Source organism: Lepidochelys olivacea (genome assembly GCF_965140295.1).
Source record: "Lepidochelys olivacea isolate rLepOli2 genome assembly, chromosome: 4".
In the NCBI taxonomy this organism is placed as follows: Eukaryota; Metazoa; Chordata; order Testudines; family Cheloniidae; genus Lepidochelys; species Lepidochelys olivacea.
Window position 1 is genome coordinate 64,710,887 of NC_140414.1, and position 19,347 is coordinate 64,730,233.

General features: G+C 42.7%; 1 protein-coding gene across 1 annotated transcript in view; it reads left to right on the forward strand.

The window, feature by feature from the left end:
- The window catches only part of FHIP1A (FHF complex subunit HOOK interacting protein 1A), a 119,039-nt gene that overhangs the window by 48,008 nt on the left and 51,684 nt on the right, over positions 1-19,347 (forward strand). The window contains exon 4 of the mRNA XM_084626282.1: positions 18,297-18,530. Within this exon, the coding sequence (XP_084482408.1) occupies positions 18,426-18,530 (105 nt within the window). The 5' untranslated portion in view covers positions 18,297-18,425. The remainder of the gene's footprint in view (positions 1-18,296; positions 18,531-19,347) is intronic.

A 19,347-nucleotide genomic window follows, 5' to 3' on the forward strand; every position in this document is an offset into this window, starting at 1 on the left:
GAAAAAAGAAAAGGAGTACTTGTGGCACCTTAGAGACTAACCAATTTAGGTTAGTAAGAGCTGTTACTCTGAAACCTGGTATATTCTTGGTTCTTCATCTTGGTTGGTTTGACTACTTGGGAGGTGATGGGGGAATTTGGGGGGGAAATCCCTGAGCATCTGTCTAATGTGAGATCACCTTCCTGGAGCAGCTGCTCCTACAGCTATTGATCCCAAGGGCCACAGACTGTCCTATCCTGAAACAGGGAATTCGTGACATCCCCAAAATTGCATGTAGCAGTCAGACTGTGTAAGGCAGTAACATAGGGGTCTATCTCCTCCCCTATGGATTGGTCTCTAGTGGAAAACCTGTGTTGTTCTACAGTTTGGTTCTGCTTTGGGGAGCAGTCGTTTCCTAGGGCTCCTAGGATTGCTGTGAGGCTTGAGGCAATGGTGCGCTTGAGAGTGCTGCAGAGCTCTCTGCCCTGTTCCCCAGTGTTGGGTCCATGGGTCTCAAACCCCATGTCCACAGGGCTCTTAGGAGCCAGTAAGTTCTGACCTGCCACCCAGTGACCTGCTAACAGTTGCCAGAACTAAAAGCTGAACGCTGCCAAAGGACTCCAGTGCCGGGATCAGATTGGCAGCACTCTGGGGATCCTGACTGGTTCCCTTTTTGTATTTAAAGTGAGCATAGGAACAGGAAGTTGCCCGTGCAACTGGGTTTCCCTTGCTTAGAACTGCTTCCCCTGCAATACCTGCTCTTACTGCTTGACTGTGATGTCCTGCTTCCTGACTCCTGCTTTGCCTTCTGGCCTGTCTCAAACTCCGACCTCCTAGTAACTAACCTGGCCTGATTCCTGATGCCTGCTCTGATCACTATGTCAGACCACCTATGTCCTGGTCGTGACACCCAGTAAAGTAAAATAATAGTTTTATTTTCCTGCTGTTGTCATCCTCCTGCGTGGCCAGGTCCGTGTACTGCTCAAATTCCTCCTTCCATTGTGTCCGTCACTGGGCTATGTTTGTGCCTGCAAAATCCAAGGCTCCAGGAGGCTTCAAACCAAATTCCTTGGCTCATGTTTCCAGCTGCTGCATTGCAGAAAACTCACAGATCTGATGCTGACATTGTGTTTCATTAGCAAGAGTGGAACTAAATCCACGTTAAGTTGAACAAGTGTAACTTTTATTAAACCCTGTGGACTGCTCTCTCCATGTAGCAGAGTAGCTTCCAGCTTAACTACACCCATTCCCTGTTCCCCTAGTGTCCTGTCGATAAAAGCCTCTCTAGGGAAACATGGGTCCTCTGACTCTGTTTCACTGATCATGATACAGGGAGCATGCATAGTGCAATTAAAACATTCAGAATACTGAGGAGCAAATAACTTCTGTATCTTAAGAGGGCTTTTTCTGTGATATATTAATTCATCACCAATTCATCAGTTTTAGTACAGATTTAGTAATAACTGCATTTATTTTTCATTAGTTTTCAAAGACAGAACACTCGGTATTATGTGAACTTTTCCAGAAGGAAAATGAACTGCCTTCTCAGCCATTCAGTGATTATCCGGTGCTGTGAGAGTAACCAGGAGTTAATCTTTCTAACAAAATAAGTATGTTTGAGAAGACTGGGTAATCCTAGGTGCTGGTGTTATTTATTTAGAAACACTTTTACATTGATGATCAGTTTAATATGACAATGAATTGTGATAAAAGTATTATTTTGTGTATGGAAGGCAGGGTGGAGTAGAAAAAGTATGACAGAGGAAGAGAGGCATATAAAAATGGATAATAGAAAGATTGTACTATTAGCATTAATAGTGGGGTAGTTGGAAAACTTGTTCAGTAGTTTACTATATGGTATATTGTGTTCCATTACTCATCTGTCAAAATATAAAAGTTGATTGACATTTTGCCATTCATTGACAATTGATACTTCTGTAGTTTCCATGTCTTCATAATTTCCTGGCCATTTTTTTCTTTTGAAAGAGAATAGGACAGAATTCTTACAATCTGTGGGTATAATTCTGGATAATTATCTGATGATTCTGTTTGCAGTCCTGGACTACCACTAATTTCAGTCCTTGTGGAAACCGTTGACACTGCGTATTTGTTCAACTCATCATTTCAATACTCAGCTGTTAAACTTGTATAGCAAGACAATAAATGTGTTATATCATTCCAGATTTTCCACCAATTTACAAAGAAATCCTGAAGGAGAATTGCCAGACTTAAATAAAAATAGTGTTCGATTTCAGGAAAAAAAAGAGAATCTTACAATTGCTTATTTTTAAAAGTGTATCGCTTTATTGTGGCTTTTATGCCACAGCCTGAGGGGGAAAGACTAGCAGAGCTAAAACAACGAGGAGTCCTTGTGGCACCTTAGAGACTAACACATTTATTTGGGCATAAGCTTTCGTGGGCTGTAACCCACTTCATCAGATGCATGGAATGAAAAATACAGTAAGCAGGTATAAATGTACAGTACATTTATGCTTTGGACTTGTTTTTCAAGGTTTTTTTGTTGAAGAATGGCCACTTTTAAGTCTGTTGTTGAATGTCCAGGGAGATTGAAGTGGTCTCCTACTGGTCTTTGAATGTTACAATTCTTGATGTCTGATTTGTGTCCATTTATTCTTTTGCATGGAGACTGTCCGGTTTGGCCAATGTACATGGCAGAGGGGCATTGCTGGCACATGATGGCATATATCACACTGGTAGATGTGCAGGTGAACGAGTCCCTGATGGTGTGGCTGATGTGGTTAGGTCCTATGATGGTGTCTCTTGAATAGATATGTGGACAGAGCTGGCAACGGGGTTTGTTGCAGGAATTGGTTCCTGGGTTAGTGTTTCTGGTGTGTGGTTGCTTCAGGTTGGGGGGCTGTTTCCCAAGGTCTGTGAGAGTGAGGGATCGTCCTTCAGGATAGGTTGTAGATCCTTGATGTTGCGCTGGAGAGGTTTTAATTGGGGGCTGTAGGTGATGGCTGGTGGTGTTCTGTTACTTTCTTTGTTGGGCCTGTCCTGTAGTAGGTGACTTCTGGCTCGGTCAATCTGTTTCCTCACTTCCCCAGGTGAGCATTGTAGTTTTAAGAATGCTTGATAGAGATCCTGTAGGTGTTTGCCTCTGTCTGAGGGATTGGAGCAAATATGGTTGTATCTTAGGGCTTGGCTGTAGACAATGGATCGTGTGATGGAGTCAGGATGAAAGCTGGAGGCATGTAGGTAAGTATAGGGGTCAGTAGCTTTCCGGTATAGGGTGGTGTTTATGTGACCATTGTTTATTTGCACTGTAGTGTCCAGGAAGTGGATCTCTTGTGTGGACTCCTCTAGGGTGTGGGAGTTGCTGTTCTATCCTTTTCTCTAACTAGACAGGAAAAGCAGCTGTTCCACTCGCATTCTCTCTCTCAGCTTCAAAGGAAAGATTACGATCAAATAATAAATTTGATGCAATAAACCAGACAGTGGTTACCCTGAAAAACTTTATTAGCTTTCTAAACAAATTTATAAAGAAAAATGCCTTCTGAAAAGAGGTGAACAAAATCCCAGACTTGTTAGTCATTGTTACAGTAATAGATGCATCCGATGAAGTGAGCTGTAGCTCACGAAAGCTTATGCTCAAATAAATTGGTTAGTCTCTAAGGTACCACTAGTACTCCGTTTCTTTTTGCGAATATAGACTAACACGGCTGCTACTCCGAAACCTAATAGATTCATGGTTTTTCTTTTTCACCCCTCATTCAGAAGACAAGTATTGTAAAGAAAGCATCCATTTGTGTTGGTGCAACATTTTTACTGTTCCCTAATTTGATTATCTGGCTCTTCCCTTTCGCCCCGGTTACACAGTTGGCAATGTGTGTGATGGAGGTGCTCTGGCTCCCAGCCAAAGGGATTAATATTGCTTTTCTCAGACTGTATTCATGTGCCTTGTTCTCAAGGCAAAGATAGTCACAAGACCAGAAGATGGCATGACATTAATCAATTTCTAGGATACTGACTAACAAGATTGAGAAATGTACAAACATAACCTGTTCTTGTAACCATCTTAATAGTGCAGTCTTGCATTACAAGATCAGAGATGGAGAATTCATTTGTGCTCACAAGCATGAACAGCTCCACACTATTCTCGCATGACAAAGTATTTGCACTCTTGGGAAGGTTGGTGCAGTTTAGAAAAATAATGTATTTTCTATGAAGGGTGTAAAATGCACTAAAATTAAGTGGAACCAGATTTTGTAATGTAATCTCTTTTGTTTTTCTGCACTGAGCTTTATAAAAATATTAGATATTTCAAAGGTAAAAACACTTGCTGGCTGCCAGTAAAGTAAATTGGAATTGTAAGGCAACACTTTTTCCCTTTAGATGGACGCTGTCCTTCCTAACAGGTATTATTTAGCTGTCCTCGCTACATAAAATGATTGGTTAAGTGATCTGCCTACGATGGCAATATTGGGGATAAAAATACATTTTTAAATTGGACAAACATTAGAAAAATGCACAATGTGGTCACACAATAACAATCTGTGTTCCTCAACTTTAATTGCATATGCTTTTCCTGTCTTTTTATCATATCTTTGAAGAGACATGTACTTGTATTTCACAGAAATTGCCTTGAAGAACCCCTGGCCCCCCTTTCACACTCCCATATCCTAAAGAAAAAACTGCACTTTGGCTTTGTCTATTGATAATGAGTCTGCATTATGTAAGTGTATTTGTGTTCAACAGTGAACTTTTTTGACTTTGTGTGCTGTTTATACTAGTTTATATAAAAAATAAATAAAAATCAAAATGCACCAAAGACCAATCCAATAGATTTTTACCGCAACTGATCTGTACAGTATTCCTTTTTAAAAACAGGGTATCATCTTGGAGGTCTCAGGGAGTTAATTTCAATTAGAGAATGAGTCTCTTAATAATAAAATGCACCTAGATGGTTAACAGATCTCGCAAGAGAAGGGCAGACTTTCAAAAGTAGAAAATGGTTGCTAGGCATCTTTCTGCCATGTGTGCCTTTGAAAATCTCCCCCTGAACCTCTGAAAATATTTGACCCTTTTTATCTTGAATCTATGTTGTCTATAGTATTTAGTAGTTTGTTTATAAGTTGTACTGTCTCTTGGAATATATTTGCATTCTTGGGTAGGTCAGTGCAGTTTAGAAAAATAGCGTATCTTCTACCAAGTACGTGGTAATATACCTGCCTTCCAACTTCTAGAGCGGGTATCCTACGAACTGTATCACTGACTACACGACCCTACCTGATTCATTCCCTAAATCCTGTGCATGTAATGAGGCAGTGGTCCTGTGGGGAAAAGTCTTGAATTATGTGATCATATGCTATACCATAATGCGTATGCACAAGGGGGCTAAATTAAAGTTGCACTGGCTAGCTTTATATTCTGGCATTTCCAAACATTTAAGTGCTCGACTTTGCAACATAAATAAAATAAAAGGTTCTGGAATTAAAATTTTTTTGGGGAAAAAAAAGGTTTTAAGTAATTTTATTGTATGTAGGCACCTTTTTGGAAAGGTTTTCTAGTTGAGAATTCAAGGCAAAGAGACCATTCATTAAATTCATTTCCTTTCATATCCTTTAGGATATAAGATATAATAGTCTTGAATTGTTGGGATAAATATGTTGGGATGATTATAGAAGTTTATCTCCCTAGAAGAAATAACTTTCAGTAGCTGCAGAATGAAAAGAGGTAAATGACAGTAGATTTTCACATGGATTTAAACCATCTAGTCAATAACTATAATCCATTTTTTGTAAACCGATTGACAAACGTGCAGGGATTTCCTTAGCTAAGCTATAATTACTTTAAAGAAAAACACCCTATACATTTCCTGTAAAGTATGTAACATATTGCTAAAGCACAATAGTTAAATTCCCTTTTTGTAGAAACTTGGTAAGCCAAATGAGCTGCTGAGGGGAAAAATGAATTTGCTTTTGTAAATTTATATCAAATTTAGGATAGTCAAAAGAGAAGCTTTGCTTGATATAATGCTTATTATCGCAATTGGGCTTGAGAGGTCAACTTTTATTATTTTAATTTTAAGCCTGTTTGAAGATTTTGCTCTTACAGCATATTTAGTCTTGCGGCGAGATCTACAATACAGACCTATATCAGTTGAGCCCTGCATGGAATCAAATTATATCCTCGAATAGGAATCTGTCTCTGCAGCGGCGAAAGGAGCAGAACGTGGGGCTGCCGCTCCCAGCAGCCAGTGCCCCATGCCGGCAGCTCCTCCGGCACAGCTGTACCGCCCCCAGCCCCACCCACTGGGACAGGCACCAGGCTCACCGGCAGCTGTCTCTGGTTGCCCTCTCGTTTCCAAGCAGCACACATGCCCCCAGACAGGAGATGCAGACAGCTGCGTGGAAGAGACAGGGGCAGAGCTACGGGCGGTACAGCTGCCCCGGAGGAGCAGCGGCCCCACGTTATGCTCCTTTTGCTCCTGCGGTTCTGCGTATACCGATTTATATCCACGGATATCCGCATCCGTGGATATAAATTTGTATCCACACGGAGTTCTATATATCAGTATAACTACGACACTCAGGGGTATAAAAATCTACCCTGTGAGTGATGCAGTTCTACTGACCTATTCTCAGGCGTAGACAGCTCTGTGTTGACAGGAGACCTCCCATTGACATAGCTACTGCCTCTCAGGGAGGTGGATTGACTACCTCTCTCCCAATGGCGTAGTAGCTGTAGCACTGTACATGAAGACAAGCCCTGAGTGTTAATCTGGTAGAAGGCAGTTAAAATAGTAGGTAACTTGAACTTGATAAATCTTTTTGACCTTATGGCTGCAGCATTTTTCCACTCCCTCATGCTCATTTTAGCATTGAGCATAGGGCTGGGTGGGTGTATGTGTGTGCGCGTCAGTGGGGATCATATGTAAAAGGTAAAGTTCTTCTGCAAGTATAAGCGTGAGAGCAGGCATTGTGTTTTTAATACAGTAGCTGAAGTACAAGGGTCATTTTAAAAATGTGGCATATAACTTTAATGTGTTATACAGAGGCATAGATTAAGTACGTGTATAACTAGTTGCAAGTTTGGGACCCAAAAATGCACGTTGGTAATTTTTTTTAATGTACTTTTGTTGTGGATTAAGACTGACCGTGCAAAAATCTCTGTAGACTGCCATAAAAATGTATTGTGGATCTTATTATGCTTCCAATCAGCTCTAGTGATTTTTATTTTTGGTCTGGCTTTGAGGATTGTCCATTCTTCCATTATTGTTCTGGATGCAAGTATATTGAATAACTGCTTAATTTTGTTTCTAGTAATGTCCATAGACATTAGAGACTAGAAACTGTTACTCAATTCGTCTTTCTGTTGTCCTGAAGAGTTTGTAAATGTACCAAGCATAGAAGCTTCCACTGCTTCCCATGGGAGATTATTCCACAGGTTCATCATATATTTCCATGTCAGGAAGGTTTTCCTACTATACAGCCTAAATATTCCTTTTAATTTCATCATTCTGGTTATATATCCCCTCTTACTATTCTAAATAACTGCAGTGGAGTTTTCCTCTTCAGTCTCATGACTTAAATGGATTTGTGCCTGCTGACATCACTGGTGAATTTTGCCCCAAGTGTGTAAGACTTATCTCATACAGGTGTCAGAATTATTGTAGAAAGTAACATCAATTTTCTAAGGCCGTGTTTCTCAAACTGTTTATCATTCAGCCCACGATGTGCTACGTGGGCCGCAGGTCCACCACAGTCCCCCCACAGTCCCCTATGCCTAGAGCCCCTGCCCAGAGCAGGGCCAGGAGCTGAGCCATGGGCGACAGACCCCCGCGTCAGACTGGGCAGCTGAACCCTGGATGCTGCCCGGCGGGGCCGGGTGGCCAGACTGTGGGACCCCGGCTGGGAGGGGCCGGAGAGCTGGAGCCCGGGATGCTGTTGTACGCGGCCAGGCAGCAGCTGGAGATCGACCCCGAGACTCCTCCACCTGGGGCTGGACAGCCAGACCCTGGGACCCAGCAACCGGACCTGACCCCAGGAGCAGAGCCCCACCTAAAACCTGGGGATGCTGCAGAACCCCAGCAAAGCTCTAGTTCCCAGCACCCCACCACCACTGCCCAGAGCGCCTCCCCCCAAAAAACCTATCCACAGACCCACTCTCCCGCACCCTATGGCACTCACCAACCTCCTGCTGGCAGGAGCGCTCATAGAATATCAGGGTTGGAAGGGACCTCAGGAGATCATCTAGTCCAACCCCCTGCTCAAAGCAGGACCAATCACCAATTTTTGCACCAGATCCCTAAATGGCCTGTTCAAGGATTGAACTCACAACCCTGGGTTTAGCAGGCCAATGCTCAAACCACTGAGCTATCCCTCCCCGCCACAAGCTATCCCTCCCCCCCATGCAAGATGCTGTCTCCCCCTCAGCTACTCTCGCCCCCTACCTGACCAGTATGGCAAATTTTGAATTTTTTTTAACACACAGCTGGGCCGCAGGTTGAGAACTGCTGTTCTAAGGATATAAGTCAGAGGTGAACAATGCCCGCGGGACCCTCCTGCCCAGCCCCCTGAGCTCCTGGCCCGGGAAGCTAGCCCCCGGCCCCTCCCCCACTGTTCTCCCTCCCGCGCAACCTCAGCTCACTGTGCCGTCAGCGCAATGCTCTGGGCGGCAGGGCTGGCAAGCTCCTGGGGCAGTGCAGCTGCACAGCCGCGGCCTGAGCCGGTGCTCTGTGCTGCACGGGGCGTGGCTGGCTCCAGCTGGGCAGCGCAACTGTAGTGCCGCCAGCCACCAGTGCTCCAGGCAGTGCGGTAAGTGGGGGGTTGGATAGAGGGCAGGGCAGTTCGGGTGGGGGTTGGTCAGGGGATGGGGGTGTGGATAGGGGTCAGCGGGGAACAGGGAGGGGTTGAATGGGGACAGGAGTCCCAGGGGGGCAGTCAGGTAGGAAGGGGGGTGGGGGGCAGTCGGGGCAGGGGTGGTCGGATGGGGCAGTCAGGAGTCAGAGGAGGGGTTGGATGGGGCGGCGGGGGGGCAGTTGGGTGGGGGTTCCGGGGTGATCAGGAGACAAGGAGCAGCGGGGGGTGGATGGGGCAGGGGTCCCGGGGGGGACATCAGGGGGTGAGAATCGGGGGCCGAGCCACACCTGGCTGTTTGGGAGGCACAGCCTCCCCTAACTGGCCCTCCATACAATTTTCGAAACCCGATGCAGCCCTCAGGCCAAAAGGTTTGCCCACCCCTGGTTTAAGTGGATCATTTTGACGTCTTTCTCTTCTACCACCAGAGCCCAGTATGTTAAGCAGTTTCTGTTTAATATCTGGTGGTCGTTGTTCTATTTCCCTCCATTTTTTAATGAGCATGTTCTGTTTTGTTTTTCCTTTATACTATATTAATACCTAGATTCTTTTCTTTGTAAAGGAATCACAAGGTAGCTTGTCATGCAGTTACTTGTTTTATCCCCCTAGGGGTTGCTCTTTCTCTATAATATCTCAGTATCTTCAGTATGATATTTTAATCTGGAGTGTGTTTGCATGTAATGAATGTTTTGCTGATACAACTCAACAGAAGAAAGTTCTCTTTTGTCTCAAACTTATTAATGTTGTTCATCTTGCTGACTGTGTTCTTGTCAGAACATTCTATAGTGATTTTGGGACTGAATCAGCATAGTTATGGTTTGTAACTGAATAAAAAGAAATCAGACCTAGCTAGATTATTTTATTAAGCTTACAGTTCAGACTGAATCTTTATAAACTAACTTTAAAAAAAATCCTACCCCCCCCTTCCCAGTGTAGTTTAAAGTTCTAACATTCCTATTCTTGTTGTATTTATTATCAGCTTTTCACTGAAAGGAAACTTAAATTATGTTCTGGCTGAGTGTTACTGCTAGGTTGGTGCAGAATAAACAGATACAAATCTTGGGTTTTAAGGGCTGTGGTTGCAACTTTATTCATAAATTTGATTAAACTCAGTCTGTGATCTGAACTATTAACTGCTACCAAGTTGACACAGTCATTGTGGTCTTCCTGTAATAGGCCCAACTGGCACTAGGAGCTGAAGTACCATAAAAAAATAAGTTTCCACCCCCTATACTTGTGAAAAGAATAAGGGTATGCTGATAGCAGTGTATTGTGCAATAATGCTGTCCCTTTCATCAGTGGTAACCGCAGTCTGAATTTAGCTCACCTGTTCCTTTCTGAGCTCAAGTGTGTGACACAGGGATAAGACATGGCTGTTTATACCTCCAGGGACTCTGCCACAGGAACACCAGGGAATTCATGCTAGTTGGCTATCAAAGAACTCTCCTATTCACAAAAGAATGTGAGCTGTAAACAAGTGGGACCTTGTGGCCCATCAGGTGAACACCTCCATGGCTAAGGAGCTCAAGGTCTCTGTAAACTATTCAGCTTTTGCTTAATCACTACTCTAGTTTTTTTAACCCTTACACTGCAATGGTCCACCTTTGCTAGTAGCGGTATACCTTCCTAAACCCACTGCAGTACAGTTATGGACAAGACATGCAGGGCAGCTGAACAGTTCTGCCGAATCAGCAAAAATTCTTCCTTATTCTGTCCCTTAGGCTTTGTCTACGCTATGCAGCTTTTAGCTTTTATTTACATACAGAGTCAACCAGAAAGGAGCACACAGGAAAAAATAAGCCATGGGGGTTAGCCTGGTCGTGTGCTAAGACAATGAACTTTGGGAGCATATGTTGGAGATGAAGAAGACACCCCTTTATCCTGCACTTAGGAAGTAAACTGACAGCACATTTACATTCATGAAAACGGGATCCCAATCAGCCTTGCAAAAGGCTTTGAATGAGATAAGACTGCCTTAGTCAGGAAGTTAGCCTGTTACGTTTAGTTTCTAACAGTCATGTTATGATTTTGTTTCATATGTTACCCTTCTGTCTTGATTCTCCTTACTCACGCTCTCTTAAATCTTGATCATTGATAATAAATTTGATTGTTTTCACTATAATTGTATCTCAGTGCTGTGATATTATAAAAGGAGTAGATCTTGAGCTAAATCAAACAAGCTGGTGTGTGCACTGTCCCTTTGGGGATAGTAAACCTTGTATTTCTGAGTGTTCAGTGGATAAGGGGCTACAGGGGAACTCTTCAAAGGCTCTCGAGTAGTGGGGTGCACCTGTTGTTAACCTGCAAGGCAAAATGAGGACTGGCACAGCCCATTGGAGATTGTTTGGATGACTAACACACTGGTGGTGTCAAGGAGCTGGTACCCAGACAAGCGCTGGAGGCAGGTGCAGTAACCAGATGACTCACAATCCTGGGCACTCTGAGAACCACCACATTCCACAATTTAACTTTACACTGGGAAACTGGGGTATTTCCCTTGTGTAGACAAGTTCTCAATGGACTTTGTTCAGGAATTGGGGAAAGAAATGCTCCCCACCAACGTGGGGGCTTGATGCACTGTGGCTGCACAGATACTGTCCTTTTGCCACAGGCCAGGGGCTGTAGTTGCAGCTAGGATCCATTTGTGTTCTTTCTACTGGATGGCTAGGCATATGGATTCAGTTACCTGAGAAAAAAATGTATTACCCATACTAGAGCAGCAGCCAGCAAAAGTTCATCTATACAGCTAGTAAGTCATTAGCATAGTCAGGACTCAGGGTTTTCAAGACAGGGTGATTATAAACACCTGACCCCTGCCTGCACCACTACTATTGGTAGTAATAATGCAGCTGTAGAGTTGTTGTGGGGGAAAATATACACAAACTTTCCTAGTGAAGGCAAAACTGTAATGGCAGATCCAGTGGCCATTCTCGCAATATGTTGCCCCATTCTGCATTATCTTAGGGAGGGAAAAGTCGTGAACAAGAACTTCATAGCAAATAGATTCTTTGGAGTCCCTCTTTCTGGTTTCTGAATGGAACTGGTGAATTTCTCTTTCGGTCTTTCCATGCCTGCTGAGAATCCTAGCATTTGGGCAACCCTGTGAGAGCCTCTAATGACCAAGTCATCAATAGAAAGCCTTCCTTTTATCAAAAAGTGTTATTAGATATGTGGACAGCCTCAAGAGAGGGACAGAAAAATTATTTGATGTCTCGTTGAAAGCAATAATACTTCCCAGCAATGACAAGTATTGCAGATTTACTCAGTCCAAGTGCCCTCTGAGATGGATGGGAAATCCCATTAGATCTGCTACATGTCAGTTTCTTTGTTTTATTCTGCGGCTCTGCACTGATGTATGATAATAGCTGTCTGCATAAAGGTGTGCATTTATTATAACCTGTAAAGTACAGACAAAATGGGATAAGTGATATACCAAGGGAATGAGCTGTGTTTATTTTATGTTTTTTTATAAGCAAACACTCAGGATGTTAAAAAGAAAAGGAGGACTTGTGGCACCTTAGAGACTAACCAATTTATTAGAGCATAAGCTTTCGTGAGCTACAGCTCACTTCCTCAGATGCATATCGTGGAAACTGCAGCAGGCTTTATATATACACAGAGAATATGAAACAATACCTATTCCCACCCCACTGTCCTGCTGGTAATAGCTTATCTAAAGTGATTTCCAGCACAAATCCAGGTTTTCTCACCCTCCACCCCCCCACACAAATTCACTCTCCTGCTGGTGATAGCCCATCCAAAGTGACAACTCTTTACACAATGTGCATGACAATCAAGCTGGGCTATTTCCTGCATAAATCCAGGTTCTCACATCCCCCCACCCCCATACACACAGAAACTCACTCTCCTGCTGGTAATAGCTCATCCAAACTGACCACTCTTCAAGTTAAAATCCAAGTTAAACCAGAACATCTGGGGGGGGGGGTAGGAAAAAACAAGAGGAAACAGGCTACCTTGCATAATGACTTAGCCACTCCAAGTCTCTATTTAAGCCTAAATTAATAGTATCCAATTTGCAAATGAATTCCAATTCAGCAGTTTCTCGCTGGAGTCTGGATTTGAAGTTTTTTTGTTTTAAGATAGCGACCTTCATGTCTGTGATCGCGTGACCAGAGAGATTGAAGTGTTCTCCGACTGGTTTATGAATGTTATAATTCTTGACATCTGATTTGTGTCCATTTATTCTTTTACGTAGAGACTGTCCAGTTTGACCAATGTACATGGCAGAGGGGCATTGCTGGCACATGATGGCATATATCACATTGGTGGATGTGCAGGTGAACGAGCCTCTGATAGTGTGGCTGATGTTATTAGGCCCTGTGATGGTGTCCCCTGAATAGATATGTGGGCACAGTTGGCAACGGGCTTTGTTGCAAGGATAAGTTCCTGGGTTAGTGGTTCTGTTGTGTGGTATGTGGTTGTTGGTGAGTATTTGCTTCAGGTTGCGGGGCTGTCTGTAGGCAAGGACTGGCCTGTCTCCCAAGATTTGTGAGAGTGTTGGGTCATCCTTTAGGATAGGTTGTAGATCCTTAATAATGCGTTGGAGGGGTTTTAGTTGGGGGCTGAAGGTGACGGCTAGTGGCGTTCTGTTATTTTCTTTGTTAGGCCTGTCCTGTAGTAGGTAACTTCTGGGAACTCTTCTGGCTCTATCAATCTGTTTCTTTACTTCTGCAGGTGGGTATTGTAGTTGTAAGAAAGCTTGACAGAGATCTTGTAGGTGTTTGTCTCTGTCTGAGGGGTTGGAGCAAATGCGGTTGTATCGCAGAGCTTGGCTGTAGACGATGGATCGTGTGGTGTGGTCAGGGTGAAAGCTGGAGGCATGCAGGTAGGAATAGCGGTCAGTAGGTTTCCGGTATAGGGTGGTGGTTATGTGACCATTGTTTATTAGCACTGTAGTGTCCAGGAAGTGGATCTCTTGTGTGGACTGGACCAGGCTGAGGTTGGTGGTGGGATGGAAATTGTTGAAATCATGGTGGAATTCCTCAAGGGCTTCTTTTCCATGGGTCCAGATGATGAAGATGTCATCAATATAGCGCAAGTAGAGTAGGGGCTTTAGGGGACGAGAGCTGAGGAAGCGTTGTTCTAAATCAGCCATAAAAATGTTGGCATACTGTGGGGCCATGCGGGTACCCATAGCAGTGCCGCTGATCTGAAGGTATACATTGTCCCCAAATGTGAAGTAGTTATGGGTAAGGACAAAGTCACAAAGTTCAGCCACCAGGTTAGCCGTGACATTATCGGGGATAGTGTTCTTGACGGCTTGTAGTCCATCTTTGTGTGGAATGTTGGTGTAGAGGGCTTCTACATCCATAGTGGCCAGGATGGTGTTATCAGGAAGATCACCGATGGATTGTAGTTTCCTCAGGAAGTCAGTGGTGTCTCGAAGGTAGCTGGGAGTGCTGGTAGCGTAGGGCCTGAGGAGGGAGTCTACATAGCCAGACAATCCTGCTGTCAGAATTTCGTGGGTAAATTGGGAGCTGCCAATGCTGCCTCTCTGATTAATGTTACTGAAAGATTTTTTTCCAGTAAAGCTGCAAAAGGCAAATATTAGTATAGTTGTACACTGCAATATGTTACACACTTATTTGGTACATGTAATATTAAAAAGCTTTTTAAATGAAACCTTTTAAACAGAAATGCTTAGTACTATTGTTTCCCCGATGTCAAGCTTTAGGGTGGTAAATATTACATATACAAATAGCTTTTTTGGAGAAAGCCTCCATTACCTTAGTTTCTAAGTGCCTCACAATCTTAAATGTAGTTATCCTCCCAGTACTCCATTTATATAGGGAAGTATCCCATTTTGGTTTTGTAATTGTATTGTGGGGATAGTGATGTTAAGGTATCTAGATCTTTGGATAGGCATCTTTTTATTTTAAATATAAATAAAAATGAAAATTAAATTTCACAGATGGGGAACTGAGGTATAGAAAGACTTGCCCAAGTGACTTGGCCAAGATCACACAGCAAGTCTGTGGCAGGAAAGGCAATCAACCCAGGTCTCCAAGTCGAAGGCTGTCACCCTCGTCACTGGATCACCCATACTCCCCTTCAACTTCTGTGTATAAATATACATCTTAAGACATGATTTTTCCTTTGTTTTATTTTAATGTTTTTCATACTTCAGGTTATAAGATACTTTCCCCCCACTCCCCAGTTGCTTATAACATTGCCAAACTTAAACTATTTGGGATGGAATTTTACATGCTGGATGTCTGCCTCAGGCTGGCCTTTTTTAAAAAAAAAAAAAAAAAGTTGCATCCAGAATGATTCAGCTGTTTCTGAGAATGAGGTAAGGGAAAAATATTGTTTTGCCATGTTTAAAAAAAAGTTCTTACAACCATTTGGTTGAGAAGCTCTAGTGATTCCTTGCTTTGAAGCAAGGATTTAAAATTTGCAGGAGGCAATCTCTCTGTCCGCGATGTGCCTTCAGGGCTGGCTCCAGGCACCAGTGTTCCAAGCAGATGCTTGGGGCAGCAGTTAAAAAGGGGAGGCAGTTCCTCCGGCCATGGCAGCAATTCGGCAGTATCTTCTCTGTTCTGCCCGCGGCGGCGGCAATTCGGCAGCAGCTTCTCCCCCTTGCTGGCCGCAGCAGCAATGTTTTTCATTGCTTGGGTCGGCAAAAACTGTAGAGCCGGCCCTGTGTGCCTTTCACTGTTTCTGTGAAAATCTGCCCAAATGTGGCCAAGTTATAAACCTTTGAAAAAAATCTCAGTTCAGAAGTGCACAGTAGAGATTTGTTAGATCTTCACCGCTGAACTGTGAAGATTCTCCAGTCTTCACCACTTCTGGTATGAATGGACTGTGCAAGCTCCATCACCAGAACAACTGGGCATGTTCTAGCCCAGGGCTACAGGGCCTCTGCAGGGCTTGTCCTGCAATTGCAGCTCCTGGTTGCTGCAGGCTGGGATGGAACCTGCACTGTGAGAAGGGAGACTCTCTCTCTCTCTCTCTCTCTCTCTCTCCTGTGCTTTCCTTGACACCCAGGCAACATTGGAAGAGGAAGGTGCCTGACTTAAAAGCAAAGTTGACAATAGCTAGCATGGCAGGCAGGAGACCGGGGGAAGGACTTGGACGGTGTATGTAAGAGAATGGGACTGGAATGAGGAGACAGGAGTGGGACAGGCTGGAGATGGCAGGGCAGAAGGGACTTAGGACTAAGACAATTGAATGCTGTCCTAGAGAACTGGCTTCTGTCCCTTTTTCTGCCACAGAGTTCCTGTGAGATTTAAAGTCATTTAAACCAGATTTTTCCAGCTGGTGACTAATTTATGTGCTCTTCATTTTTTGGGTGTCTGATTTGATACACTGGAATCTGATCTGCAGAAGTGATGAACACTAACTGGTGCAACTGAAGAACAAGGGAGCTGTGCTTGAACATACAGAGTGTTCTAAATGCTAAGTACTCAAAACAACCCGCATCTGGTCCTAGGCATCTCAAATTAAGTGCCCACGATTAGTGGCCTTAATATTTCTGTGCCTCAGCTGCCCATCTGTAAACTGCCTCTCACCAGGTTATCATGAAAATAAATTTGTTTGTGAAGCATGATATTCTAGAGGTGAGTCCATGAGGAAATGAATATTCTCTCTTCAATGCAGGGTTTGAATAGTATGCAGTAAATAAGGTATAGGGTCACACTTTGAACAATAAGGATATAACAAAATGTTCAATAGCTGTTCATTATGTGAGCACCGACCATCCTGTGCACTAAATGAGGCAGGCGCTCTGCAGAAAAAATATTATGTGATCATGTAATGAAAGACTGTACCATAATGCATAGGCACAAGAAGGCTGGAATTAAAGTTGCACAGGCTTACCTTCATTCTTGCATTTCCCAACTTGAGTGCTTGACTTTGCAACTTTCAAGATTTTTTAGCAGTATTTTTGTGTGTAATTTCCTAGGTTGTAAACTTTGTAAACTCCTGGAATTTTGTACTTACAATTGAGAGAGAAACTTTGTTATATGGCAGGTCTCAGATCACAAATTCTGCTTCCACTACAGAGTTCCATGAATGTAGGTAGAGCACAATAAGGGAGACGTCTACTATGGAGAGGAGAATTTTGATCTTACAAGAAATATACTAAAGAATACCTAATGTATTGTTAAAGGCCTCTGGATTATGCAACAATTGTATTCTTTAAAACCAAAAGAGATTCAGCCAAGACAACAGTCTTACAATGTGGTTTTATTAAGACAAGAGAATTTCCTGTTTTTATTTATTTTTGTATATATTATATAGTGTGTGTGTGTTCTACCTGTATTCATGAAAATCTACAGGGACAGTAGAATTTGATTCAATATCTGCCTCATAGTTGACAGAGAAGTGTTATCATAAGTTTACAAAGCTCTAGGATGTCTAGAGTTGGAACAGGGATTGAAGAGAAAAATAATGTTTCAGACAGAACATCTCTATAAATAATCATGTTTAACTCCATATTCTCTGTTCTGACCTACTGTTCACAATATAATCTCACCTGTATGCATTTGTTCTCTGTTCCTACCTTCTTACAGGGATTTTCAGTTGTTATACAGGAGAGAGTTAAATTAAATGTCCAGATTTTTTTTGTGTGAAATTGAAAGCCCAGCTGGTTTGCCTGTTCTCCCCCACCCCCAAGAAAAAAATAGATGCAGAGGGGAAATGTGGAATTATGTGGTTGTCCAAGACCTTGGTGCTTGGGGGAACAGTATGTTCTCATAAGCCTCTCATAAATATCTGGGAGATGTCTGTCTTTCTGTTTCATTTTGACTCTACCCTGAAGGTGTATCACTGCTTTGATTCTGTGATATACAAGTAGTAAATAATGCATGAAAAGAAAAATCCAGTGTTTGGTCTCTATCTTATTCTCAAAGTCCTCTGAACTAATATGATACTTTAATTAATGTGACTTTGGATAACATAAGTTCTTTTCTTCTCTTCTATACTTTTATGTTCCATGTTTATGGTGTGTTTAACATTGTATCAATTAATCCTGTTATTTGTATGCAGTGTTCTACAGAGCTTTCTAAATGTACACCATTTACCTTTATTAATCAAAAAGGTCAAGTGTTTGAAAGAATGATTGTTTGTAAGGAAAAGATTATCTTAAAAAGCCCCAGAAATAACCTATAGCTTGTTTAGATGTATAGCTTGCAGAATGTCGTTAGTTACTAAGCAATACTGTACAGAGAGGAGGATGTCAGAAAGCATGTGCACACACTCACACAAAAAGTAAATGTTCATGTATACCAGATTCGAATACCCTTATTCATGTTGAATATATCACCTTACTCCACACACAATTTCACTGACTTCAACAGGGCTATTTGAGGAGTAAGGTACTACTCATTGTGACTAAAGGTATGGGAATCTAGCCTGAAGCAATTTGCTTACAAAGCATTCCACTCAGATCGAAGTCTCAAGGAAATGTATGTCAGTGTTTAACTAAGTCCTGCTTTGTCCTGCAATACAATCTGTGTTTTGTCATTTTTACAGATTTCTGTGAGCTGCAGAGTCAATAAAGAAATGTCCATCCTACAGTGATGCTTGCACCTCATTGACTTGACTACAGAGTTTTCAACAGAAATTGAATATGGCCTAGTAGGATTGACCTTTGGAGAATTTATGATGTCCTCCGGTATTAGTAGAAGCAAGAACCGGCAGGCTGTGAACCTGCAGGGAGTTGACCCAGAAACATGCATGATAGTGTTTAAAACGCACTGGGGACAGGTAATATAATTCAGTAATACTTGATAGTTTTATTGATTTGAAGTAGGTTGTGTTCATAGGAATCCACTCAAAGCAAAGACTGGTATGGTAACATTGCACTTTCCAGAAACAAGCCTGTATTTCACAGAGTTTATTGGCTAACATTAAAACATGTTTAATAATATTATAACTCAATTTTTGAACTACAGTAGAACCTTGCTAATCCACACTGAGATAGACCTCAAATTTGCAGCAAAGAGAGAGATAATGTTGCCTAATGATCTGGTACTGGAATTGAGAGACCTAGATTCTGTTTCCAGCTCTCCCAATGACTCACTGGGGTATTACGCAGGTCACTTATCTTCTCTGTGCCATTGTTTCCCTATCTGTGTAATGGGGGGAATAATGCTTAATCACCTTTTGTGCAATGTGCTTTTAGATCTAAGGGTGAAAAGCTCTTCTGGTATTAATAATTGACTACAGATTTTCAGGTTGCATGGTGTAATTTACATATTACTGGCTTCTTCTCCTGCCAGGTGCTTTTTCAAAAAGCTGTTGTTTGTATTGTGCTGAAAAGGAAGGTGACCTAGGGTCTTTATTGTTCCTGAAACTCTGTTGTAGGGTTTGAAGAGCCACCTGGTGGCTGATCTTGTGATGACCACTAAAGCCCAGATCCTCAAAGTTATTTAGGCACCTAACTCTCATTGAAACCAATAGAGGCTTGAAATCAATGGGAGTCAAGTTCCTTTGAGGACCTTAGTGCCACTGAGATGTTAAGCTACCATCATTTTAGGAGAGCTGTCACTAACCTGTGTTGCTGTCATATGGACTGATGTGT